This window comes from Notothenia rossii (assembly GCF_949606895.1).
Source record: "Notothenia rossii genome assembly, chromosome: 2".
In the NCBI taxonomy this organism is placed as follows: Eukaryota; Metazoa; Chordata; class Actinopteri; order Perciformes; family Nototheniidae; genus Notothenia; species Notothenia rossii.
In genome coordinates, this window is record NC_136904.1 from 6464480 (window position 1) to 6491783 (window position 27304).

Here is a 27304-nt window from a genome sequence, read left to right on the forward strand (position 1 = left end):
GCTGTAACGCGTTACACCCGTTACGTATTGCGCCGAGGCTTCGGAGCTTGTGTCGAGTAATCCCCAAATCTTTTTGTGAAGCATGTATCGAGGCTTGTATCGTTTTGGGCCAGGGACGTCATCGATGACAAACGAACCTCGCTGCCTGTCGATACCACGTGACTGCTTCGGGAAGCGATTCGGATCATTTGAACCGTTGAGCCACAACGCTCATAATACCCATGGATGTATAACAAGAACCATATTACCCCTCCTGTACCCGGGTCCGCTGGTGACACGATGGAATTAAAAGAGCTCAGACCCTCACTTATATAGAGGTCGGAAAATGTCATAAGTATAAATAGATACAAGCATAAATAAATGTAGGAATAAAACATGAATAAATAAATGAATAAATGCAGATTAGATATATCCAGTGTTTTTGGGTAGATTCAGCGTGTGGGCTGTGGCTCAGCTGGAAAGCAGCCGACCCACGACCGCAGGGTTTGCCTATAGAAGCTACAGCTAAATGAGATAATGCAGTTAATAAATGTATTATGGTTTAGCCTTCTCAGGCTACAACGTGGTTAAGTTTATGAATAATATTAAGGAATACGAATCCCTCTTTGCAATGTTTACCAGCCTCCTATAGGCTTTTCAATCACAATCGTTCAACTGGAATGAAAACAATATTGTTAACATGAAAATAGGATTTTATGTTTTTTGTTTAGAGTTATTCTAAGGCTTTACTCATTGGGAACTCGGTATGAGATAGAGCACAACTTTTGAGATTTCCAATTTGCCTGTTTTACACGCTTTGACCAACAGGGGGTTTATGTTCAAATGAAGCCCATGATGAAGCCTCATGAGATGAACCCTTTGCGAACCAATTGGCTGGAAAGCTTCAAAGCTTCATAAGGCTTCATCTCGCCATCACTACCTGCTTGCCACCTAAGACGCACTTAGAGACCAGTACTGCTACTGAGCCGGGAGGAGAAGTAGCTTCGATGAGATGTAGCTTGAGCCCTGCCTGCCTGCGAGAGGGGTTGTGGTTGAAGTCGGAAGTGGGTGAAGCTTCGCAAGCGATGAGGGCCCGTTCCGCGTGAAGGCCGGAAGCGCCGCATTTGAGCGGCCCTGATGCCAGTGATGCCCTCTCGAGAGACTGAAGGAGTGCGTCAATTGTTTGCCTGAAGTAGCCCATTTCCATTAAGCCGGAGGAACTTCCGTGGAGCCCAGTATCCTTGTCTTTTTCTTCCGCGTCCGGGTTTGCGGGGTGGCCGGCTAGAACCGCTAGCCAACTGGGGAACGCCGCCTGTAGCTTAATCCGCAAGACTTCGGAGCTGATGAATATATACCCGGAGCTGGGATGAAGCCCTGCTGCTGCTTGCGCGTTGACACCTGGAAGACAGCTGATGGAAAAGGGGAGAGCATATATAGAGGGATTAACAGGTGCGATGATTAAGCTTGTGAACGGAGGGAAGTGATAGGTTAGCTGAGGAGTGGCGCTCCCTATCATTTAGTGAAGGGAGCGAGTATTGCCATGACGCGCAATACAAAGTGATAGGTCTTCCTGCCTGAACTTGCGCTGAGCTTCATATCCAACTTAGTGTGTGTATGTGTGCGTAACACACACATAGAAAATGTTCAGTTTATCACAGTGTGATGTCCTGCCATTGCTGATGTAAAATATGTGGACGTCTGAGGAGAAGTGTTCGGACAAAGTCACTTTTCTCACAATCACACTGCAGTTTATTCGCAAGGATGAAGTACATCCATAGGTAAGCAATGCAAAGGTATTATCTTATTACAGTATTTGATAGATTACAGTAGCCTATGTGTAGAGTGCATTTGAGTAGATGGAGCACATTTGCACTATACAGCACATGCTGTTATCATAATTTATGGTGGCATGGATTTATGGTCAATCTGAAAGAATGTTGCAAAAGCTATCCTATAATATAACCTGCCTTCATTGGCCAGATATGTTACAGTAACAAAAAAACTCTCTGACCTTACTTTTGGCTCTTGCTAATTGCATCATGTTGTAAGCTGACCATATTTTGTTTTTCTGCTCTTAAGTATTATTTTGTTCTAATTTCAAGCATTAGGATTTCTTATAAATCATAAGTTTGGGCTTCTGACAGAAGAGTATGGTGTTGATTCTATCTACAACCAGATGTGACACTGTGTTGCAATGAGCATCAGTTTTAGCACTGTCCTTATTTAATTATTTGTGTTAATCCTTGATAGATTCGCACAGGGTTTGCATCTACGGCAAATTGGCTGGGGGTTAGACCCACACATTGGCCTCAGGGTAGATCAATAATTTAATGTTCTTCTGTTGGTCAAGTTTTGATGTTCATTTTATTTATAGTTATTAAACTGTTCAAATCTGCAGTGCCGTGATTTATTTCCGTTTGCCTGGTATTGACTACCAGCTGGTAGATAATGTGTTTCAAACTTTATTTTTGACCATTTCAACTGTTCAGTGTTTTACTATATTTGTAGTATATTCTTAAAATAAAAAAGCTTTCTTTCTCTGATATGCTGCCTATAGTGTTTGTTTTACTGTGCTTTATAGCCTGGTATTGACTTCAGTTATCCAGTGTTCGTGATCAGTTGTGGAAAACATTTGGCTTTATTCCCATGTCTGTTGCATATCATTAGTGGATGAATGTATGTGTTCTGTTGATAGGTTATATACTTTCTACTGTTCTCAACTGCTTTTCACTCTAATTGGATAGTCCTAACACATGCCTACAAACGCTTAGTGGAGAACCTACTGAAAGTATACTGATAGTCAACTCTAGATTAGCTGACGATCAACAGATCGTCAACTAAACTCTAAAGTTGCTTATCTGTTGATCATCAACTAATGCTTAATGTAATCTTTAGTTGACATCTTGACTCTCAACAGATTATCAACAGATAGTCGACATGACCCTGTTGACTTTCAACTGATTTTGAGTAGTTGATTGTACATTTTGAAGATGTTGACACAATCTGTTGACATGCTAATGAAAGCTTTAGCGCAAGTTCAATAAGGAAGACCTAACAATGAGTCACTTACATGTCACTCTATTGCTCTCTCCCCCCTCATTAAACATGTGGGTGTCCCCCCTCAGCAGCCAATTGCTGCACACGTTAAAATCCTTAAAATGCCTGCTCTTCCTTCCTGTCAGTTGTCATTTCAGATGACCACACGCAACCCTCCTCCACCCCTCTCGCCTCCCGTCTTTTCCAGGACAAAGCTAACCCTCCTCCTCCAGACCGGTCCCACCTACTTATCACCACCACCAGTATCTAGACCCCGGGTATTTTCATCGGAGCGGTTCTTTCCCTCCCGAATGATTATCCTGCAAACCGGGGCCTAATCGCCAAACACATTCCATTCTCCTGTTGTATTATCATGGCAATCATTTCATTTACATGACGTGTAACAATAAATATGTATTCCATACATCACGTCTCTCCGGTTTGAACTAAATGTCAGCTGATGACTTATAGAGTGTTAACTATGGACTATCAAAAAAAAAGTGTTACCGAAAATATTGGCATACAAATATAATCACTTCTATAAAAAGGTAACACATTTTAAATATAGTTAGACATATTAAAGGTAATTTACAGCATTCATAATTAATATCTAATTCTTAACTGTGAATGGTTTTCATTTATTTAACATTAGAAATGTATTAGTCTGGCCAATCGAAGACTTCAATGCTGAAGGGCCAATGGATCTATGGTGGGGAGACAACGGATGACCAAGAAACTAGTGACTTGCTCAATTCATTTGTGAGGGATCTGTGAAGAACAACAGCTGCTCTACTGGTGTTTTGTATACCAGCAATTGAGGGTGGACAAGTTTCCTACAACTTCAGTTTCAAATAATTGTGTTAATTACTTATTGTAAAGCATTTGAACATTCTTTTGTGTCACATGTTCATTATTAAGTTGATGTATAACTGTATAGTATCTTAATTATTTAAAATATAAGGTGTCTACAAATGGCACCTTATTTTCAGTGTTGGCAACCAAAAGCTGATGCGTGGTTGCCAGCCTGGCAACCACTTTTAAAAGTTAGCGTTGAGCCATCTATTATTATATTGTTATGCTATATGATGATTTACAGAACTACAATTATTGGGGCTATCAACGTTAACACTATAACGATAAATCTGAAACCTCTACGCGTTTAAATAAAATGTGTATGTGTTTGTTATATTTGACTGTTTTGTGAAGTAGGTGTGCTCTGTTCCTGTATTTAAATGGCCGTTGTCTGGAAAGCATCTGGTGCTGCTGACCTTCATTCATCGTGGACTTCATGAGCCTTTAGTGCCCTCTTGTGGCCTTTTCCCCCAAACATAAGTGAGTGTTGTTTTTGTGCAGACTTTATTTCCTACACAGTATTTGGTAGGCCTACAGCCTGTAGTTACTGCTTCATCACATCATGTTCATTAGTTTATGGGAACTTAAAGTAGTATTTGCTGAAAAGAAAAGAGCAAATCTGCCACTTCTGTTATGTGTGTGTAGTTTGTGATTTCTTGCTCCCTCAAGTGGCAGAAAGCAGAATTTCACATTAGTGTAACTGCTTCTTTCTCACATTTCTTCTTCAATGCTGCACTGTGTCATGTGTCTTCACACAGTGGTTGAATATAACTAAGTACCTTTATTAAAGTTCCCTACTGAAGTAATATTAGGCATCTTTTTCCTTTATACTTAAACTCAGTAATTTGTACTTAACTGCATATATTTAACACTCAGGTACTAGTTACTTTTTACATGTATAAACACATAAAATGCTATATGATAAAATGCAGTATGTTACAAAATATAAACCCAGTATTTTTGAAAGTATCTATAATTGGCTCCACAGATAAACTACAACTTTTAAGTGCTAGGAATTTGTAATGATACAAAACAGGATAATATAATAACCATAATAATATAATGCTGTGGAAAGAGCCATTCTGTATAACATGCACTTTTTATTTTGATACTTACAGTATTTTTAGCTGATAATAGTTTTATAATGTATAATCTGTTCTGGTATTGGCCATCATGCAGAGTGAGTCATTTTGCTTTTTGTACTTCAAGTATATTTGGAAGCCAATCATTTTTTACTTTTACGTACGCAACATTTTGAATTCAGGACTTTTACTTAAAACCCTAGTATTTCCACTTGTACTTAAGTTAAGGATCTGAATACTTATTCTCACACTAGATTCACAGGTCACCTTGTTCAGATTGTATGAATACATTATATAACATGAAAACATGTATACATACAAATCGTTTCGTTAAAAGACTTGTTTCAACAGAAACAATATAGACAAAACCTTTTCTAACTAACATATTTAATACTTCCTAAATGACCAGAAACAGATTTAAATTAGTTTGTGGTAATTATAGTAATTTAAATCCTGATTTAACTGCTGTGTTTTAAATGTTATTTTGTAATGCATGGTACCATCAAATACATTTAGTTTCCTGCATGTTGTTCTGGTGGAGGCAGATTACTCAGTTAAATCTGAACATCTGGATGAAAAAACACAGAAAAACACAGATACATTATTTTCACTTGAGAAAAGGAAACTGACAACTGACTTTGATCAGAATCATTTTATTTTTATATTTGCTTCAACATTTTTTTTTTTTCATAGGATCTGACAACATATCATTTTTGTTGGTTTCCATTATGCACACAACTTTATGTTTGTAAACTTGAATACAAGTAACAACAAAAAAAAGAATATAGATGTTAAACTATATATGATTTATTTTTCAACTTTCTTGTCTCTGGATCAACTTTTAATATATCTGAAAATATCAATACCATGATCAGCAGTACTCTCTGCTGTTGGCTTGTTTAGATGATGTTTAATCTACAGCAACAAGTCAGTTACATCAACATTTCTTATTCACTGACTTAACTTCAAACAAACAGAACAGTAGAGCATATTAAAGAATAATGAGTACATGTTAGAAAACATCTGTTTCTCATGGTCTGTACTTTAAGCACTAAGGATGCACTGCAATAAGTGTTGAAAAAAATGAGTAAGAATAATAATAGTAAGTAAAACATGATTTAATCACATGGTCTTTGTACGACACAGACCCACAACAACATAGTGTGCACACAGTACAACGCTCTAAGCAAATTATTTGAAAAGAATCAAACCAAATGGAATATTTAAAAGTAAAACATATAAATGGAAAGAAAAAAACGTCATACGTGAAACTATAAAAACAGTAAAAATATTGAAGACATATGAGACAACATCTGTTTCTCTGTTCTTGTATTTTAACATTATCAACATCAGCTTGTTTTGCACTAGTCTTTATGAAAAGAGCTGCAATCATCAAAACTAAACTCCAAAAAATGTAATCTGAGCATTCAATCAGTCCTTCTTTCTCACTTGTTCATCACATCATTATCTGTTAAAAGAATGAAAATCAAAAGTTCATCAACAAGATGTGAAGGATGCCACAGTATTTGCACTTGAAGCAAAACGTCATCAACATGCACTTACAGTATTTCAACTGTGGCTGGCTTATGTACTCTCCAAGTTCACATCAACGTTTATATTTACAATACATGTTGAATAATGTAATCAAAAAAGAAAAACTGTTCTGAAAGTAATACTAAGTAGTAAAACAAAACAAACGTGATCTCATCACATGGTCTTTGTACATCATCATTGCATGAATACAAATAATAAAACAAGAAACAAAAGTAAGTATTTAAAAGTTAAAAAACAACAAAGCAAGTTATTTGTATCTCTACGTGTTATTCCCATACTGGTATCAAATCTCCTAATTGTGTCCTCCTGGTTTTTATCTGCAAAACTTGTTACTTAAAAGCTCAGCGGTGAAGCAATACATGAGTCATGCGGACATTTACATCTCTTTGTTTCCAACACGGTATTTCTAGTAGACCATCGTTATCATTGACATCAAGTTTGTTGTGCACACCAGTTATAATGCACAACGTTTAACAGTTTACTGAAAATGTAGTTAAAAACTAAAATGACAAAAACAAATAACAATCTCTTTCTTCAGGTGGACTATGACGTACATCATTTCCACTCTCATTTGTTTTACGCCAGTCATTACACACAGAGGACTACAACATCTTGAAAATAGAAAAAAATGGAACATAAGGATTTAAAGAATTGTTCCTCTTTTTTGTTATCATTATGGTGCATACTATTCATGGTCCATGAGGTTTAATAGAAGATTGATAAAGGAAAACAAAACATTTGTAATCTTAAAAATAGTAAAAAAAAAACACCTCACATAACTCTCGCTTTTCAACTTCTCTGCAACTTTTTAAAATCATCAGTTGTCAATCATCGTGTTCATCAGACTGAAGGATGCCAGTAAACATCATGGTGCAGTCAACTTTATCATTTTTAACAGTTTTGATCTGTTTCTTTTGTTTTTCTCTGTACATTTGGATATGAACAATCTTCCCATGTTTAAATGTTGTTTTTTAAGATATTTATGTCAGGATCACACATGTATGTTGTTCATGTAATGTTGAATGCTTCCTTCAAGCCTTTCAGTGCTTCTTCCTGTTTGATGCTCTTCCATGCTTCTGGAACATCAGCTGGCTCTGCCTTGTATTCTTGGGCAAATCTCTCATTGTATTTAACCAGGACATACTTCCAGTAGTCAGATGCCTCCCTGGTGTAGTCTGGAGGAATGAGCCAGTCTGGGTAGATTGTGCTGTAGTCCTTGTAAGGATGCCACTCTCCATTAGTGTCTGGACATCTGAATTTACGTTCACTGTGAACAGCAGTTGTGCACATTGTTACCTCCAGCTTCTCAGAGTCTATAATCCTGCATCTACCCAGACCTTGTGGCCGATGAACAGCTGCATGATGTTTCTCATGTTGTTTACCTCCAGCTTCACAAGGAACTTTACAAAATGGACATTGTTGTCCACAACCAAACACCCGATTGAAAAGCTCATCCTGTGGTTTGGTTGGAAGTTTGTTCACAGTCCCAGTGATGTCTTCAGATTTTGAGAACTCCTCCTGCAGCTGTTCATTCATTTCTCTCAATGATTTGATGAGGCTCTCTTTAAATGGATGGCATGTGCTTTGGATTTGAAACAGGGCGGTTTTTTCAGCCTCTTCTGAAAGCGAGATATCTTTGGTCAAATATCTGCGCATGTTTTTGATGAGCTCTGTGATGCTTTCCTTGTTATCTGGCAGCAGGACACCATCCTCTCCTTTTGAGGCCCTTTCAGTTGCATCTGTTATTTTCTTAACTATGACTTTCAGATTCTGACATTTCAGTTTGCATAAAGCTTTGTCCTTTGACATTTCTTGCTTGATGTGATGAAATATCAAATCCTTTACATATATTTCATAGTTACAAATGAACTTGACAAAACCCTGAAAGTCTTCATTTTGCAGCAACTCTTTCTGAATGTTGTACTGGAAAAGGTGTCGTGAACTGTACTCTGCTGAATGGCGGCCTGCCAAAACTTCATCCACAATGTCAGTTCCCAGATGTCTACGGATGTACTCTTCCACAGCAGGTTTGATACAAAGTCTGAAAAAATCATCTGCTTTGCGTTGGCAATGATCTGCTTTGCGTTGGCAATCATCTTTTTTGCGTTGGCAATCATCTGCTTTGCGTTGGCAATCTCTCTTTTTGTATAGATCAATAAAATCCAACATGTACTGAGGCTTGTTCAACTCCAGCTGAATTTTGGGATCCCTTGCCAACAAGAAATGTCTGTGCATTTGAAGGAACTCTCTTGAGGCAATGCCACAAATGTGAAGTTTCAGGTCAATCTCAAACTTCAGTTGGAAACGCTTGCCTTTTAGGGATAAATCTACTTTTTCCAAAAGATCCTTTGTAAAAGAGTCATGGTAGTCTGCGTCGGTTTTTGCAATACCACGTACAGACCGTGTGCAAGACTCTATGGCAGTTTCTGCAAAACTCTGCAACTCTCTATGTAAAGCTTCTTTTTCCCAGACTTTTAGGTCTTTCCAACCTACATTTACATGTTCAGATTTGACCTCAAAAGAACCCTTGCCAATGTCCTTCAGGTCTGTAATGTTCTGTAATTCCTCATTGAAGTTACGTTTTGAGAAATGTATCCTCAACTGTTGAAGGACTTTTTCAGATATGTTTAGTTCTTTCAGTCCAGACACATTTGCTGTGACTTTTGTCCACATCTCTTCGAAGTCACGTTCCAACTCTTCATCAGAAAGTTCCAACTGTTCATCAGAAAGTGTGCGGTGTTCGCGATCACTCAAGAGTTTCATTACTTCTTTTTCTATCATTTCTCTGTGTTTGCTCTGAATGTCCTGAGCCTCTTTTGAACTTTTTTTTTCGTGAAGCGCAAAATCCAATGCATTGTTTACTGAATGTTGGAATTCGACTTTAAGACTTCTGATACGGTTGATAAAGTCCATTTTGTATTTCTCTATCAGGTTCACGTGTACGTCTTTCCTTTTGTAGTATTCATCAAGTTCCTTCTCCATTTCTTTTTGTTCTTCTATTTTCTGCAACAACTGTGATTTTTTTGAGGCAACCAATGTCTTCCAAGTTTCCATATGAGTTTCATTGTCAGAATTGAAGATCTCTAACTTTGCTTCGTCCTGCCAGGAGATCAACTCTTTTTTGAACTCCCATTCCCATTCACTGAACTCCTTGCAAAGGTTTTCATAAGCCTGAGCCACTAGAGTGTTTCTGAAACTGAAGATGAAGTTCTCATATTTGACTGCTTTCCAGAGACTTCTTACCCATTCTAGAAACTCTGGAATCTGAGAAACATCACCGGTTTTGTCTTTTTTCACTGCCTCCAAGAGGTTTTTCTTGAAATCTGCTACAGCTTCGCTGTAACCTGTGTTCACTGATGCCATAGGTGGAGTCCCATGCCAGAGTCCGGGGATGTTCCAGGTGTTTTCTTTTATGTCATAGACCAGCACATCTGTGAATCTCTTTATAGAGGGCTGCTTTTCCATTTCAGCAGCAATTTGAGTCATTTCATTGAGTTGGTCCAAGAGATGCTGTCTCTCCGTCAAGGTCCTTTCATGAGCGGAGACTCCAGCTACATTCTGGTGCACAAAATGACAAATTGGCTTTTTACCAATATGCCTCATTCTCAGGAATGCATGGATTGCAATTTGCAGGATATCTTTCATTTCTGTTGAGTTCTCTGATCCAACATTGATAATTGTGACATCACTTAAACCAATGACAAAGGTTGCCAGCTGGTTGTCATGCTCATAACTGTCTTCTAGTTGTGCCAACTGAGGAGCCTTGAGGCCCTCTGTGTCAATGAGAACTATGAAGTCACAGTTCAGCTGGTGTTGCATATCGTCACTTACTCTGAGGAAGAGCATATACGCTCCTCTTGTGCATCTGCCACTGCTGACTGCAAACTGCACACCGAACATGGTGTTGAGGAGTGTTGACTTCCCGGTACTCTGAACGCCCAACACGGTCAGTACCAACAGTCTGCTCTTCTCTCCAACCTTCCTGTGTAGCTCCATTAGTACATCTCTCACCCATTTCTCTGGGATGTTGGAAGCACCTCCATCCAAGAGCTCTAAAGGATATCCATCCAACAGCAGATCAGCTGCCAAACCAGGGAGACGATGTACTTCATCAGCAGAGTTTTGTGACTGCAATGAAAACTCATAGATCAGTCCCATCTCTCTCATGTAATGCTCTATCCCTAAAGAGCTTTCCAGCAACTCCTGATCCAGCTTCTTAATCTCTTCCACATCTTTGTTCTCTTTGTTGCTTTGTTCCTTCCATTGATGGCGGAGTGAAGATAGCTGATCCCGTGAACGTGCATCCAGTTTGAGTTTCATCCACTTAAGGAAAAAATCTCTGCTCTTGCTCTCATTTTTAGGTAACTGATTAATGAAACTCTTCATGTCATCTGATAGTTTTTCTTTTCCAAGCCTCTCCTTGATTTGTTGTTGTTCTCTCTGTAGCTGAGATTTATATTTTTCCGGTTCTACGTTACCATGTGTTTTCAACCTACATTCCTCTTTCTCTAACTGCGATAACTTTTTCCAGTCAGCGCCTTGCAGAGGAAGCTGTTTTCTCTTGTAGTCTGGTATCTTCTGCACCCCAATTCCTTTGACAAGCTTCTCAGCGGTTTTCTTTTGGTCATCACTTCTGCATTCGTCCACAGACAGACCAAGTTCAACAGCTTTGTCAACCATATTTTCAATGCTCATCGTGGGTTTTCCAACTGTTATCTTTTTAATGGCTGCAGAAAGTTTCTCTGAAAACTCCACAACATTTACTCTTGGGTCTTTAACTTTCACACTGCTGTTTGGTAAATCTAATTCTTTCACTGTTTTCTTGACAGACTCCATGTCCTCTTCAGCACTTCCATCCTTGCGGTTAACAACCAAGAACAGTTTGGATTTCACATCTTGAAGAGAAGTCAGAATCTCATGCTCCTCTTTTTCAATTTTGTCCAGGAATACAAAGGTAGCAGTTGACACTTGAAACAGAAAAGTGAACTGAGCAAGTGACTCAGAAATGTTTCCTCTCAGATTGGCGAATGCAATTGGGTCTGGAAATACATCAGGATGTCCTCTGCCTCTGGGAAGGTACCAGCTCACCTCTGCCAAGCCATTGGCTATCTGTCTTTTAATTGCTCCTCCTTTCATGTCTCTGTGTATGAAGTAATTGTGATACTGCTGGCCAAGGCTGAGAACTTGATTCAACATTTGGGACTTGGACAGACTACAGTTGTTGAGCCTCACAAAGGAATAGAATGGTATCTCTGCTTGGACAATGTGGTTTTCAACAAAGCCTCTTGATTCAGACAGATGTGGACACCACTCTTTGACAATGTCCCTCAGAGCCCAAAGCATCAGGGTACTCTGACTGTTATTGACAGGGGGCATCAGCAGTGGGACAGAAAACTGGCACATTGACATCTTGAGGGCCTTTTCCTGTTGCAAGAAGCTGTCAGCACAAAGGAAGAGTGCTGTTACGAGGTCGAGAGGGTTAACCCTATCGTCTGCAGATTCATCTGCAGTGTAAAGCACTACTTCAAAGGGATCACTGCTTTCCTCATTATCATCACTGTTTGATACTTGTGTACAGCCCCTGCATTCTGCATTGAGTTTAAATAGTTTCCTGAGAAAGCACCAAGGTATTTTCTGTACTGATATAGCAGCTTCTTCATTTATGCTGTTTTTGTTGATCTCCAATAGAGACCGAAGAGTGAGCTTGTTGGGATAAAATGTCTCCAGTCCCAGTTTGGAGAGAAAGGTGAAAAGAACTGTTAAAGAGAAAGAGATGGTCATATTTAGATATTAGGTAGCCCTTAATGGATTGTATATGGATGTTTCCTCGAGGTCTGACATGCTGAGGGCATTTAACATAAAGCCACCTTTTTTCATTATTTTAAAAGTGTGGTTATTGTACATCCATGTTTGCAAGCCTGCAGAATTGTTTATTGTGTTGGATTACACAGTTTTGGGACATCAGCAAGATCTGGGAATCATTTGAATCTGTGATTTTGTAGTTTCACAATTCTAAGAGATCAAAGATCTAGTAAATAAATAAATCTTGTAGCAGTGATAGCTGCTACGGGCCTGATGTGTGAAAGTGAAACTATCTGATAGATAGAACATAGGTAGCCTATCAAAACAGCCCAGCCCAGTCCAGCGGGCCACACCCCACTGGGCTGGGCTGGGCCGGAACACTTACAAATGTGGGCCGGTAGGATTTAGAAATTTTTATTTTCTTCCTCCGGCCCACACACAGCACCGGCCCACCGGGGAAACTCCCGGTATTCCCAATGGCCAGTCCGCCCCTGGGTTCCAGGTTGAATTGAGGCGAATATTTGTAATGTTCAGAGGTTGTTGTGTTTAATATTCATGAGAATATTTATCATCGTTCAAATGATAATAAACATTTGCATAAAGCATATTTGTCCACTCATATGTTGATAAGAGTATTAAAAACTTAAAAAATATTCCTATAAGGTACATTTAGAACAGATAAAATATTTGCGATTAATTTGCGATTAATCGCGATTAACTAGGTTAATCGACTGACAGCCCTAATATATATATATATATATATATATATATATATATATATATATATATACACACAGAGTACATCAGTACAAATCAAAGTTGAGTGAATGGCGGAGTTTACCTGCATGTTCTTCACCTGTGTTTGTAGACATGGTCTGACTTTTCCTTCAACTCCCCTGTGCTCTGAAACCTATAAGGTAAAAAAAAGACTACTTTTAAGTACTTTTATTTTCAAAGAAGCACACATTGTGTTATTGCTTATTTGTTGCAGATCAGTTGCAGAAAATCAAAACAAAACATCACACATGAAGTATTCTTCTTCATCCATTGCCGTTATTTTCAGTGCAAAGAGTTGCTGCAGTGGAGACGCTGCGCACAGCCGATCGACAGCTGGGACACAAACCACCAAATACAAAAACATAATTCAGATCCAGTCGTCATGACTCCACTCCGGAGGGATTCCACGATCATTTCTTACAGTTTCTCATCAAGAGGGGGTTCTTCTGTCCCCGGTATAAACACACTGCCTGAGGAAGGCTATGTGTATTGTTTTTTGTCATTAACCTTTTTCGGACAACTTGTTTATTTATTTTGGTGACGATCCGACCTGCATGCTGCTACTCTGGTTCAAACTGCATCCACCAAACAGTATGATTTATCTCGACCTCCCCAAAATAACCAAAATCTGACACGGTGTGAGATGTCTTTTTTTAGCTGTTCTGTCGTCATTTCCTGCGATCTTCTCCATGCAGTCAGTCAAAATGAATGAATGAAAGGGCGTTTCTTTGACTATTTATAGGCAAATATGGGCGTTACGTGAAGCCCGCAAAAGCTGCACCGCATTTCGAGTGGATTGTGATTTATATAAGGAAACCGGCGTAGGAAGTGCCGTACGCACTTTCCTCGCCGGTACGCAATGTTTGGTAAATCGGAAAATGTCGGAACATTTCTTCACCCCTTCGCCTCCTGTCTCCTAATACAGGGCCAAGCTAAAAACTTCTCCCTTCAGACCAGACCGAACCACTTATCACCACCACCAGTGTCTAGACCCCGGGGGTTCATCGGAGCGGTTTTCCCCTCCTGAATGATCATCCTGCAAACCGGGGCCTAATCGCCAAACATAATTTCATTCACTTGTAGTAATCCGTCAATCACCATTCCCTCATATCAGGCGTCTCGTTAATAAACATGTATTTCATACATCACGTCTCTCCTGATGGAAATGCTTTTTTTAATCATTTATACAATTATAGATTCTATATTTGGAAAGTGAGCAGGGCAACAATTGTATTATTATTATATTTTCTTTTTACCAGAGACAGTTTCCACCTCAATGTAAATATACCAGAGTAGATAGCACATTAGATAAAAAGTACTTTATTGATCAGAAATTGAGAACTATGATTATGATGATTATTATGATTACTCCTACTATGTTTGTATCAATATTATACTTTTATTTAATTTTATTGAACATTTTACTTCAACCTCTTATGTTTGGATAAATACATTTTAAATATGTTTTTCATATTAAAATGGAGCAACTTGAAAAAAAAAAAAACATTCCCCTGAGATAAATAAAGTTGTTGGATTCTGATATGCTTGTGTGCCTTTGCTCGAACTTTAATATGATTTATTTTGTTATTTTTACAATACTAAAAATGTAAGCCTACTTTGCTTTTTTATATTAATTACTACAAGTTCATTTCACCACACTAGGGCCGGGACGGTATTTAGGACTCTTTAGCCGCCTACGCCCTTTTGAGCCCTCATGTCCCCACTGCATACTTGTCAACCCTCCCGATTTTCGCGGGAGACTCCCGATTTCACTGCCCTCTCCCGGTTTCCTCCCGGGGTCATATTTCTCCCGCATTTCTCCCGATTTCTGACAAAATCTGATTTACAAACGACTGTTTCCACTCGGTCTTTAATACAGCTATACCATTGTTTGGTTTCCATGGTAACATGTCTCTTTAGTAGCGCGCGCAACTCAAAGTCTGAGAGGGTGAGGCAGATAGTCACAGAAAACAGAACAAGAATCAACAACTACTCTACTCTCTGCTCACTCCTTTCCTGTAAAATACAGGTCCAGCCCACACATATGCTCCATCAAGGACGGTGCTACAGGCCGCAAGGCAGTGCACTTACAAATACAATAAGCATGTTAATGTTAATCTAACAGCTCCGGCGATCCACTAGCAACAACAACAATTTTGCATTTTGAAATGCTCCCGATTTCTGAGGTCTAAAGGTTGGCAAGTATGCCCAGGGGTGTAACTTTGGATTGAGAAGTGGGGGGGACACAAAACAGGGGGTCTGGGGGCTCTCCGCAATAAAACCTTTTTCGATATGAATCCCATTTCCTGCATTTCTACAAACATTTAGGGACTATGGTGATAAAAAATACAGGCAAAAATCTAGTTGGCCATAAAGATATATTCTGCCAGAAAGAAAAATACTAAAATATGTATAAGGAAAAGCTGTCTTACTTTCTTAATTGCTTAATATTGGGGCCGATTAATTTTTGTGTGATTAAAATAAAGATAATGTGAGATTCAATTTCCACTTTGTTTTTTCTTCTTCTTTTATTTATGGTCATACAACAAATGATTCAAAATAGGACCAGACGAACCAAAAACAGGTACAAATAAATAGAAAAATGTAATATAATGGCTTAGGTCGAAGGTTTAAGACAGACAACAGATTATCAAACTTTTAATATAAAGAAAATGTTTCATCGTCCTCAATCTATCCCTTCAATCCCATCTCTCCATGTGTCCTTTACTGTCCTCTCTGCTCTTCTCAGCTAAAAGAACCAAACACATGCTTCCTGTACTCATTCGCAACGATAAACTCCTGGCAAATCTTTTCCCTGCTGACTTTATCCTTGTTAATGTGACAGACTGCTACATTGTTAATGCAAATTTGCATCATTGTACTTCTCAGCCAGGTCTTCAACCTCCTCAAAGCACTGAAGCTCCTCTCTGCTTCAGCAGAGGCTGCAGGAACAACCATAAGAAGCCGTGTAGGGGCTTCTACTTGGTTGAAAAGGCCACGGACTTCAGGCAACTGACTCCTCAGAATAGCTGCGGCCTCTGAAGTGGATTTGTATGGGTACTGGAGCTTAAACATGTCAAGCTGCACCTTCAGTGACCTTTGGTTTAATTCAGGATACTGGTCCACCACTGCGGTGTCCAGCTCCCCAGTTAGGAGGACTTCCTCCAGCTTTGCCAATATTATCAGACCACTCTGATGAAACCTCTCCTTCAGCTGCATGTCCACAGTATCCAGCACCTTGAAGAAGACAGCTCTGTAGTGTTCTTTTGGGGTTGTGGGTGTGTGCAGTAGTGTTGTTGCCAATAAAGCGTTTTGGAGGACGGCGGATGTGTGGCATGCTTATGGGCTCAATATTTAGCATGCAGATCTTCTCTGTCGCTTGGCTGTAAATCTCCTGGAACTTCTCCTCCGTTCTCTTTGCCCTCAGGGTGGTCCTAACACAATCTGCTGCAGATAGCATACCAGACACGGTTTCTGTCTGCTTCTGCAGTGTGCAATTAAGGCACTCCAACTCCTGAATTACTTCAGTGGCTAGCCTGAGTCCTAACACTGTCGTACCTTTTCCGAATCTCTCCAGCAGCCCTCTTGCAGTCACACCAGTGTTTGAGGCATCTGTTTGGGCCATGTCCTCTAAGCTCAGTAGCACTGACTCGTACTGACGTAGCACAGACCAGATTGCTGGAGTCCTGGTAGTCCATCTTGTTTGACACAAGGGCTGCAGATTGCTAACTGTCCCTGATGCTGCTGTTGCAATATGCTAGCCTGTTGCTAAATAATGCAGGTCTCCCTTGTAAATGAGATCGATGATCTCAAGGGACCAATCCGTCTAAATAAAGGTTTGAAATGAAATGAATGTTTACAAATTTTGTTTTGTATTTGCCAGACAATTTGTAGAGACATCCAAGCTTGTGGAGCCAATCCAGAGCATCAGATGTTAGGGATGAAGCCTTACAAGCAGCCTGGGTGACAAGATTTACACAGTGGGCACCAGGGCCGGCCCTGACCAATTTGCTGCCCTAGGCAAGATTTTAGCTGGCGTCATATAGTATTTTATACCTGTTTTTCATCTATTCTCTTATTTTTTATAGCTATAATGATCATATAAAGGTGTGCCTTTGCCTCACTGAGCTGAGGTTATCAGAGCTGCTCAGTCTTTCAGGAGAGAGCTCTCTAAAGCTCTCCCCCCCGCGGACGCTTACACAGTAAATTCCAATGTTAATAAAAGCACACAGAAGCTGTATATGTTTTTTGGGAGTTTGATTTATTTTAAATTAAGACAAATACAAAATTAAAACCTATAATTGCACACTAAAACCATTATTTAAAAAAAAGAACAATTTCACATAAACCTCTGGTTTTTACTGTGGCTGGGGCAGTTCAATTTGATTTTTTTGGGGGGTTGGGTGTGCTATAGTTTATGGGTGCTGTATGCAATATATGCGTAGTTCTGTTAGTATAAGATAATAAGATGTACTTTGTTGATCCAAAATTGGGAAATTGTGTTTTAAAAATATAAATAAAAATATAAAAAATGTTTGCATTTCTAATTTTGTTTTTTTCTCTCCCCAATTTTCGGCGCCCCCTATGGGTTAATGCGCCCTTAGCCTTCGCCTATACTGCCTATGCCGAGGGCCGGCCCTGGTGGGCACCACAGTGTACATACAAATCCAGTGGCTGCATCTCCCTTACCCTGGCCTGTGCTCCCTTTCTGTCGCCTGACATGTTTGCTGCCCCATCATATGTTTGTCCACGCAGACCAGACAGTGGAAGATTCAAGCGCAGCAACACATCTATGGCAACTTTTGCTATGTTTTCCCCAGTTGTGCTTGAGACCTCGTAAAAACCCAAGAAGGCCTCCTGGGGGACCAAATCATGGTCTACATACCTCACACAAATGGCTTCCTGTTTAGTCCCATATATGTCCTGTGTTCCATCAATAATAATGGAATACTGGAGGAGAGGCAGCTTGTAAATTGAGCTAATTATTTCCCAATTATGGTGTTTGCAAATAGATTTAATATTTCATTCTGGATTTGGGGGGATGTGAGATCATGTTTTCTTGTTGACAGCCATCTCTCCAAGCCAGGGTCTTCCTCAGATCTTACTTTGAGTAACTGGCTTAAGTTTCCCTCTTCAGCTGCATGGCCCCTAAGAGCAGCTCCCTGGCGTGCTAAGAGCTGTACAGAGCTCACAAATTTTAAGAGACACCGTCTTGATTCCTGTTGCTGTGCAGCTTTGGCTGAAGAAAGCTGCACATCGACTGGTTTAGTTTGTTGGCAGTGGGTAGTGACAGCAACTTTGTGTGCATTGCTTTGGACATGTTCTGCACATTTTTGAATTGCCTTTTTCCAGTTTTGGAAACCAGTTTTGCAAAAGGTTGGATCTGCATTCTTGGCCAAATTTGATCTTCCGTGCCCAAAAGCTTGAGCACAGAAAAAACACAAGATTCCATTGACTCCTGGACTGTAGTGAAGCCATGAGAATTCACGGTACCCCTTTTCTTGGAATTGTAACGTTTTGTTGATAAGCTGCTGCACTACAATGAGCTTTGGGTCAGCATGGTTTGGTTCAGCTTTCTGCTTGCCTGCCTGCACTTCTCTCCTTATGTCTGTCTCCTCAGGTCTCTCCTATAAAATATGACAATATGCTAGCCTGTTGCTGACATGAGACATCATTGAAAATACCAAATAACCCGACCCTTTTTACAGCACTTACCTGCAACTCTAAACTGCTTCTTCCTGTCTCACCCTCTCTGTCTTGAAGCCCCTCCAGCTCATCTGATCTCTGATATGAAAGCATGACACAAAAATGTATAGAATAATGCTGGGAAATCATGTTGGTTGTATTATTACTAGTAGTGCACTCAGTCTTGTGAGCAACTAAGTATTTGTTCTGCTTTACATTACAACACTTTAAATGTTATTCATACGGTATTCATTTCTTATACACTTCTTCCTCTCATCTCAAATTGAAATCACCTGACTACAGCACTTAACATACCTGCTGCAACTCTGTGCTGCTGCTGCTTCTATCTGCCTCACCCTCCGTGTCTTTAGGCAGCTCCACCTCATCTAATCTCTGCTATGAAAGCAATGGTGTTATAATCATATTGAGCCATTGGTATTGTTGTAATAAAGACCACCTTAACTAAGACCAAGACAACACCAAGACCGGCAAGACCAAGACCGGCAAGACCAAGACTTTAAGAGGTCAAGACCAAGACCACGACCATGGCAGGGCGAGACCGAGTCAAGACCGGAGCCAGACTAGTGTGAATCGAACACTATTCAAAAAGTGACAATTTTCATTTAAAAACAGTACATTTACAAATTAGTGACATGTGTGTGGTTTGTGTAGCCAAATGTAATAAATTAATCATTAATAAAAGTGTATAAAAATAGGATGGGGCAAGTTATTTGATGAGAGGGGCACAATAAAAGTGGGTTAACATGATAAAGACAGTGTAAAAACTGTGTAAAATAAACATAAAATACAGTAATTGCTATTGGTTTTTGTAAAGCTATTTGTTTTTAGTAAATTTAAGTTACAGCCCTTTGTTTTCAGTAGTTTTTTTTCAGTTGGAGTATTTGTTTTAGTAACTTTAAGTGACAATTTAATTAAAAAACAAACAGTATTTTCTTTTATATAAGGTAATGAAGAGTTTAATATATACTGTACATCCTGGTCTCTGATTTGATTTAGTTCCAATAAATCATAATATTGTAACCATTTTTTTGGAGGGGGGGCACTGGCCCCTGTTGGCCCCCCCTAGAACCGCCCCTGCCTCTGCTCCTCCGAGTCTGTCCCACAGTCCGTCCGGGGATGTGAGGACAGAGTGAGAACACTGACAGGGAGGCTTGTTTTCTTCATAGAGCAAATGGCGGTCAATATTAACAACAAAGGAGCTAAAACGCTTAATAACCTTCATTAATTGTTGGAGAAAGAAGAACATAAGATAGATTGATAAAGACGAAGCTGTTTAAGGGGCAGCGGAGCCGCTGTGTGTAGAGAGTGCGGTAAATGCCGCCCGGTAGGCACCATCAAGCTAGCAAATCCGGAACATCAACAGGTGTAGATAGAAAATATGATTATCCAGAGCTAATTTACTGAATCAACCAACTCACATCTCCTTTCTTTCTTTTCACCCAAGCACTAATCTGCTGCTGCTGTTTGCGTTTCATAGTTTTTTTCTGTCTCAACCGCAGTAGGCTACCTGATCATCATTCATTGGGCTATTTATAGTTTATGCACGCGACGTTCCTATTCGCATGCGCGCGCAGCCACAGAGGCAGGCTGTCGGTGTCCAGCTCCTCCGTGGCGATGACGGGCAGTCTGCCGTTAAAAATAAACACATTTGAAAGTGGGGGGGACACATACGGGATTTGGAAAAGAGGAGGGGACATGTCCCCTCTGTCCCCAGTGGAAAGGGGAAACATACGGGATTTGGAAAAGTGGGGGGGACATGTCCCCTCTGTCCCAAGTGGAAATTACGCCCATGAGTATGCCCCACTGCTTTTCAACACCATGTATATAAATGATGGGATTCTACCTGAAAGCTCCGGTCCTTCTCTGTTCATCGTAAACGTTTCACTTACAAACCTAAGAAAAAACACAAATATGAACTTTACATTCACGGAACCAACTTGTGTTTTCATGCAGATAATCAAATCAATCAAAACATGTGGTATTCCTCGCTGACATTTCAGTGTCACGCTCTTCAATAACTAAGTAGTTGCAGTATATCGACAGAACAAGTTAAATGTTTCCAGCAGGAGAGTAAAGGAAACTTACCGGGCTTCATGCTGCAGCGGACTGAGGCTCTCTTTGCCTTCTGCTGTATTTGTACTGCACAGAAGTGAAACAGAAAGTAAGTGAGTCATTCTATAATTAGGGGTACATGTCATGTCCATAGGTTGTGGTAATCCATTTTATTAAGTATTAAATTAATGCAATGATCAATTTTATATTGGGGCACATATTTATTTCATTTAATACAAAAAGCCGACAGATCACATAATGTATTTAGCAGAAAATGCATATTCAGTGCTGGAATTTGCTGTTTTGGTGCTGTCCGATTTGCTAAATGTCAGGGTTTGCTCTTCAGTTAAGCAATAACATACATATTTTTGTAAATAATTTTCATTATTGTTTAATTAAAATAATCATTAGAATATAAACAAGGTGTTTTCAAAACTATTTGGCTCATTTGTGTACATAAAATCACCCATTTTGTGCGTGTCCAAGAAATCTCTGTCAACTGTGTTACCCATTAAAAACACCCCTATAAATTATCAATGGTTTGCTCCAAAGTCATATTTACAGTATCAAGTGATGTCATTACCTTTTTGGAGGGAATTCTGAAGACAGTGAGGCAAGTTTGTACTTCTCCTCTTCAATATTTCATCAATATTAAAGTGTACGCATAGAGTGGGTTAATTGATCATCAACTGTGTTATCAACATTTTTTTGTGAACTTACTTTAGATATTATATTTACAAATATACAGAGAGGGTGCATAAAAACATGATTTTATCAAGGTAATGTGGTGACCGGTTGAAGGTCTGCAGTTAGCACAAGACGCTAAAATGGCGGAAATGTCAACTGTGTTACCTCTCAACTGTGTTACCTATCAACTGTAACACGGTTGACAGGGATAAACACAGTTGACAATGTTGGCAGTTTATTGTCATAGTTTACGCTTATATTGAATGTTGAAATGAAACTTCACAGGGTATGGATGATTTTGATATTCAGTGGTTTGACATGATCCTTAAACCGAGTTATTTGTGTTTTAGAGCGATGAAGTTATCTGCTGCAGAGAAGCAGCGCCAGTACAGGGCACGGCGTAATTCTGATCCTCAGAGACGGGCAGCATACTTACAGAAACACAGAGAGACATGGCATGACAACAAAAACCTAGGGAAGGTGAAGACAGTAAAAGATTTAAGTGAGAAGGAGAAGAGAAGGAAACGAACATACTGGAGAAGAGCCCAACACCAGAGCAGAGAGAGAAAGAAAGTGATAGAGAATCAGGTTACCCCACCCCAGAGTCCTGAAAATGTTCCACAGCCTGACATGCCAAGGTAAAGATTTATTGAAACACAGAAAACAAGTTTAAGAATAGATTTGATTATGAAATGATAATACATGATAAGACACTAGTAACTGCTTGTCATCATTACTCCATTCAGTAAGCATATAATACATGATCCATTGCTTTGTGTATCACTTCAGACAGAGAATTGCTGGAAGGAAGAAAGTCAAGAGAAGGGAGTCCAAGTTATACAGGGAGGTTCAAGCTTTGAATGAATTACTCAAACAACAGAAGAGAAAAACTGACAAATATAGAAAAAGATTTACAAGGCTACAGCAAGTGTCAGAGTCACCCAGATCAAAAACCAGGCGCCTGTTAGGAAGGATTTCTGTGCCTACAGAAGTGCACAAAACATTAGTTTTCCACCATGCCCTAGTGCAGGGGTTCCCAAACTTTTCCATGCCAAGGCCCCCCAAAAATCATTAGCTTCTGGCCGGGGACCCCCTTTGCAAACCCACCAACAATGCTACAAAATATGTCACACATCAACTTTAAGAACGTTTTTGTTACTTTTATTCTCTCTTCAATACTGTAATTATTACATTTGTTTAGCATGAGAATAATATTAACAATATGTTTTCAACACAGAATAAGATTTGTATGGCAGGGCATCTTTGTTCCACCACAATGTTTTTCTTATTATAAACACTATGTTGCAATACATTTTACCCTACAGAAAATATATTTACATATGCAAGAGTTTTTTTTTTTTGTCTTTCTTGCATTATGTCTTCAAAAGTTTTCAGTCAAAAAAGAAAAAAAATCTATTAAACTGACTTGGTTCTGTAAGTTCAACACTATATTCCCACTGAATAACAAACCTTTCAACAAACTGTTGATGATACAAAAACAGAAAAAAGAAACCAAACCTCTCTTTTGTGTGTGTGTGTGTGTGTGTGTGTGTGTGTGTGTGTGTGTGTGTGTGTGTGTGTGTGTGTGTGTGTGTGTGTGTGTGTGTGTGTGTGTGTGTGTGTGTGTGTGTGTGTGTGTGTGTGTGTGTGTGTGTGTGTGTGTGTGTGTGTGTGTGTTGGAAGTGACAGACAGTGATCACACTAGTGGGAGGGATGGGCTTGGTGGCTCCTACACAGTCTGTCAAGCCTGGGCTTAATGTCTGTCAGTGCCATACGCATGTCATTGTCCACATGTAGACGTGCTCTATGTTTAGTTTTGAGTACCTTTAAAGTTGAAAAGCCAGACTCACACAAGTAAGTTGTTGCAAAAGGGAGAAGGCATTTCAGTGCCCTGTCAGCCAAGGTGGGATAGTCCTTTCTTACATGTAGCCAGTAGTTAGACAGGGGAAGAGCCTCAAAGTTTAGTTTTAAATCCCCTGAGTTTGTCATCTCAATCAGCTCCTCCTGTGACTTTATGTCCAAACTAGAACCGACACCGGGGGAAAAGGGGTTCCTAACCCAGTTTAAATGTGTGTTTTCAAGGTCAGGGAAATAGTCTTTAAAATATCCTTGGAGGTGCTCCAGGTGGGACTGGATCATTGGAGAGATGGAGCCCAAATCATCACATGACAGCAGCTCCTGGTGAAGTAGTGGGAACATCTCTGTGACTCCCTCCTGGAGCTTGTTTGACCACAGCATAATCTTTTTGGAAAAAGCACGCACTTTGTCTTGCACCTGCAGTATGTACGTGTCACGTCCTTGCATGCTTTGGTTCAGTACATTTAGATGCAGAAAAATGTCTGACATGTATGCAAGTTTGCGGATCCAGGTTGCATCAGTGAACCGCTCTGCCAGCTGATGCTTTTCAGAAGAGAGGAACTCTCCAACCTCCCTCCGCAGCTCATAGACACGGTTCAAAACTGCGCCCCGTGACAGCCAGCGCACGTTTGAGTGAAGCAGCAGCCCCTCAAAACGGGCGCCCATCTCATTACAAAGCAGGGTAAACAGTCTGTGTTTCAAGGGGCGGGCTTTAATAAAATTCACCACTTGTACAACCTCCTGTAGTACCTGATTCAACTCGTTATCCATCCTTTTTGCGACAAGTGCCTCACGGTGGAGCATGCAGTGCAACCACCAGCAGCAGGCAACTCTCCACACTGGAGTTCTACATGTTGGTGGAGTGGAAGAGCATGTGTGCTTTAGCACAATCAGTCCATCAAAGGAGAAAGGCCCTGCAGCCATATGGACCCACCTATCCCCAATACTCAACCTGGTCAGGGCTTCCTATCCCAAAGTGACTGTTGTGCATTTCTTTAGTGATGGGCCGTGCACACAATACAGACAGAAAGGCAATTTCTATCTGTTTTGTACTAAGCTGCAAAAGTGTGGTTTCCAGTCAGGCACCTGGAACTTTTTTGAGGCAAGCCATGGTAAGGGTGCTCCAGATGGAGTTGGAGGCCTCCTCAAAAGGACTGCTGACAGGCTTGTCTCTGGAGACCCACGTGCATCAGCCCCCCTTCTCATAATCAGTCCACTTCCGAGAAGTCACGCCGGACACACACACACACACACACACACACACACACACACACACACACACACACACACACACACACACACACACACACACACGTACACAAACGTACACGTACACACACGCACACATGTTGTGCTATGCGATTATACTGCATTTCACTAAAGTTAACTGCAGAGAACCTACAGAGATATATTATTGCATCTTTATGCTTTTTTAAAAATCATTTATACAATTATAGATTCTGTATTTGGAAAGTGAGCAGGGCAACAATTGTATTATCATTATATTTTCTTTTTACCAGAGACAGTTTCCACCTCAATGTAAATATACCAGAGTAGATACCACATTAGATAAAAAGTAATTTATTGATCAGAAATTGAGAACTATGATTATGATGATTATTATGATTACTCCTACTATGTTTGTATCAATATTATACTTTTATTTAATTTTATTTGACATTTTACTTCAACCTCTTATGTTTGGATGAATACATTTTGAATATGTTTTTCATATTAAAATGGAGCAACTTGAAAAAAAAAAAATTCCCCTGAGATAAATACAGTTGTTGGATTCTGATATGCTAGTGTGCCTTTGCTCTGGGTACTTTAATATGATGTATTTCTTATTTTGACAATACTAAAAAAGTAAGCCTACTTTGCTTTTTTATATTAATTATTACAAGATAATTTCACCACACTAGGGCCGGGACTAACAGAATAAAGGTAAACATTATGTATTGCCAATCTTTAAACACTTCCTTACTGAGGCATCTGCCCCAAAGCGAACTCAACTAGACCCACTTCCTGTTTCCTGTTGCAGCCTTGCCCACAGTAGTAGTTTTTTTTCCTATAAAATAAATGGATAGACAGAAGGACACTTTATCGATCCCAAATTGGGAAATTATTTGGTAATGCTTAATGTAATCTTTAGTTGACATCTTGACTCTCGACAGATTATCAACAGATAGTCGACATGACCCTGTTGACTTTCAATTGATTTTGAGTAGTTGATTGTCAATTTTGAAGATGTTGACACAATCTGTTGACATGCTACTAAATGTCAACTGATGACTTATAGAGTGTTAACTATGGACTATCAAAATAAAGTGTTACCAAATAATTTCCAAATTTGGGATCGATAAAGTGTCCGTCATCCGGCATTGATGTACAGAGCCGACAGAAGACCTTGTTTATATTGGCATCATATTGAGAGGTGCAGTGACGCGTACTAAAACCAGGAAGGAAGCTGCTGGTTCCCTCGACAAAAAGCAATGGGATTTCTCCACAGGGTTTTGGAAAATAGCTGGAAATAAGGTCCGTGGAAAACAAAACTGTTTGATAAATGCACGTTTTGTTCAGCCAGATAATATGCACATGTCTACCCTACTTTTATAATTTTCGAATCATAAATCTAATCGAAGGATTATAAAAGGGTTTTAGGACGCGTCACTGCACCACTATAAGTCAACTCCATCGATCAAGCTGGCCGAAACTTTGACTCGCTCTTCTTCTCGTGCGCCCTGTCACTCTCCTTTAACTCCTCCGGTGACTTTCTTTTATTTGAAGATAGTTTTTTGCCCGGCGCTTGGCCGGTTACTGCTGGTATTAAAAACATTTTGGCGAATGGTTAGATGGCGCGATAGTCTGTAGTGAAGGAGCGCGCTCCCGCTCACGGGAGCCTGTTCGCGCTGCGCTCCGCAGCAAACAGCTGTTTGCTTTTCACCCAACAACGACAACCGACTCACGGAACGCTATGTTGTAGCGTTGATAAACGAAACAATTTAACTAAATTGCTTGTCGAAATAGTACCAATACCACAGGACAATTATTTTAAAGCAATATTTTTAGTGGCCCGAGCTGGCAAGTGGAAAGTACGTTATGCTAGCCGGGGTGTCTAAATAGTGCTTCCGGGCCAGCGGAATCACACTGTGAACTAAAATACTTTTTGTATAACTACATCACACATGCTTGGTCCAAATCACTGCTAAAATTAATTATTTTTGAAAATGTATAGTAAAGAAACACTCAGCCATGCATGAAATAACATAGCAAAAGAATACGGGTAATGTTTGACCAATGTTGTGCCTTAGAAGTGTAGTGATACAAACATGATTTTTATTCAAAAAGTAAGAAAGGGACAAATACAAATTAGAATTGGTGTTGATCCAAAACAGGTTAATTGAGGAATACCTGGAATCCTGAATGGTTAAAGTAATTTATTGTAAAGATATTTACAATTAAAACTAATTTGGGTCACTTTTGACACATGTTGGTTGTATGTTGTGTAACGAAGGGTTACCATGACAGCTGTGATGTTCACTCTTTTGACAGAGCACCAGTGGACAGTGAAGACTATGGAAGAGAAGATGTGATGGCTGTGTGGAAAGCTGCTGACGCCAGCCTGTGTCCCTCTCATCAGTCCCTCCAGGCAGCACCCAGCTATTCTTTCATCTTGCAGATGAAAATACTTTGATATGTGAGTAATAACTAACTTGTATCTAACATAATATTGAATGTAGTTTAGTAAAGTATTTAAAAATACCCCACATTGTACAGGACAATCAGACCTTGTTCAACAAAGATCATCAGACAATTGTTTTGTCTTTGAGGTACAGCCGCAGCAGAGAGTCTGAATTTGAAGAAAAACCTAAAATGTTATTTAGTGTTGTTTAATCAATCAATATTAACTGGTCTTGAAT

The 27304-nt window shown here is 39.7% G+C and overlaps 1 protein-coding gene across 3 annotated transcripts; it reads right to left on the reverse strand.

Moving 5' to 3' along the window:
- Positions 1 to 5586: 5586 nt before the first annotated feature.
- Positions 5587 to 20917, reverse strand: LOC307028461 (up-regulator of cell proliferation-like). Of its 3 annotated transcripts, XM_079663502.1 has the most exons (4): positions 20874 to 20917; positions 20632 to 20681; positions 13147 to 13215; positions 5587 to 12259 (listed from the first exon to the last, which is right to left on the reverse strand). In XM_079663502.1, exons 3-4 carry the CDS (start codon positions 13175 to 13177, stop codon positions 7512 to 7514), a joined length of 4779 nt encoding a protein of 1592 aa, XP_079519628.1. In that variant the 5' UTR covers positions 13178 to 13215; positions 20632 to 20681; positions 20874 to 20917; the 3' UTR covers positions 5587 to 7511. The 3 variants fall into 3 exon arrangements, with proteins under 3 accessions (XP_079519628.1, XP_079519630.1, XP_079519629.1); XM_079663504.1 differs by lacking the exon at positions 20874 to 20917 and having other exon boundaries at positions 13162 to 13215; positions 20632 to 20652; XM_079663503.1 differs by lacking the exons at positions 20632 to 20681; positions 20874 to 20917 and adding an exon at positions 18798 to 18820.
- Positions 20918 to 27304: the final 6387 nt, after the last annotated feature.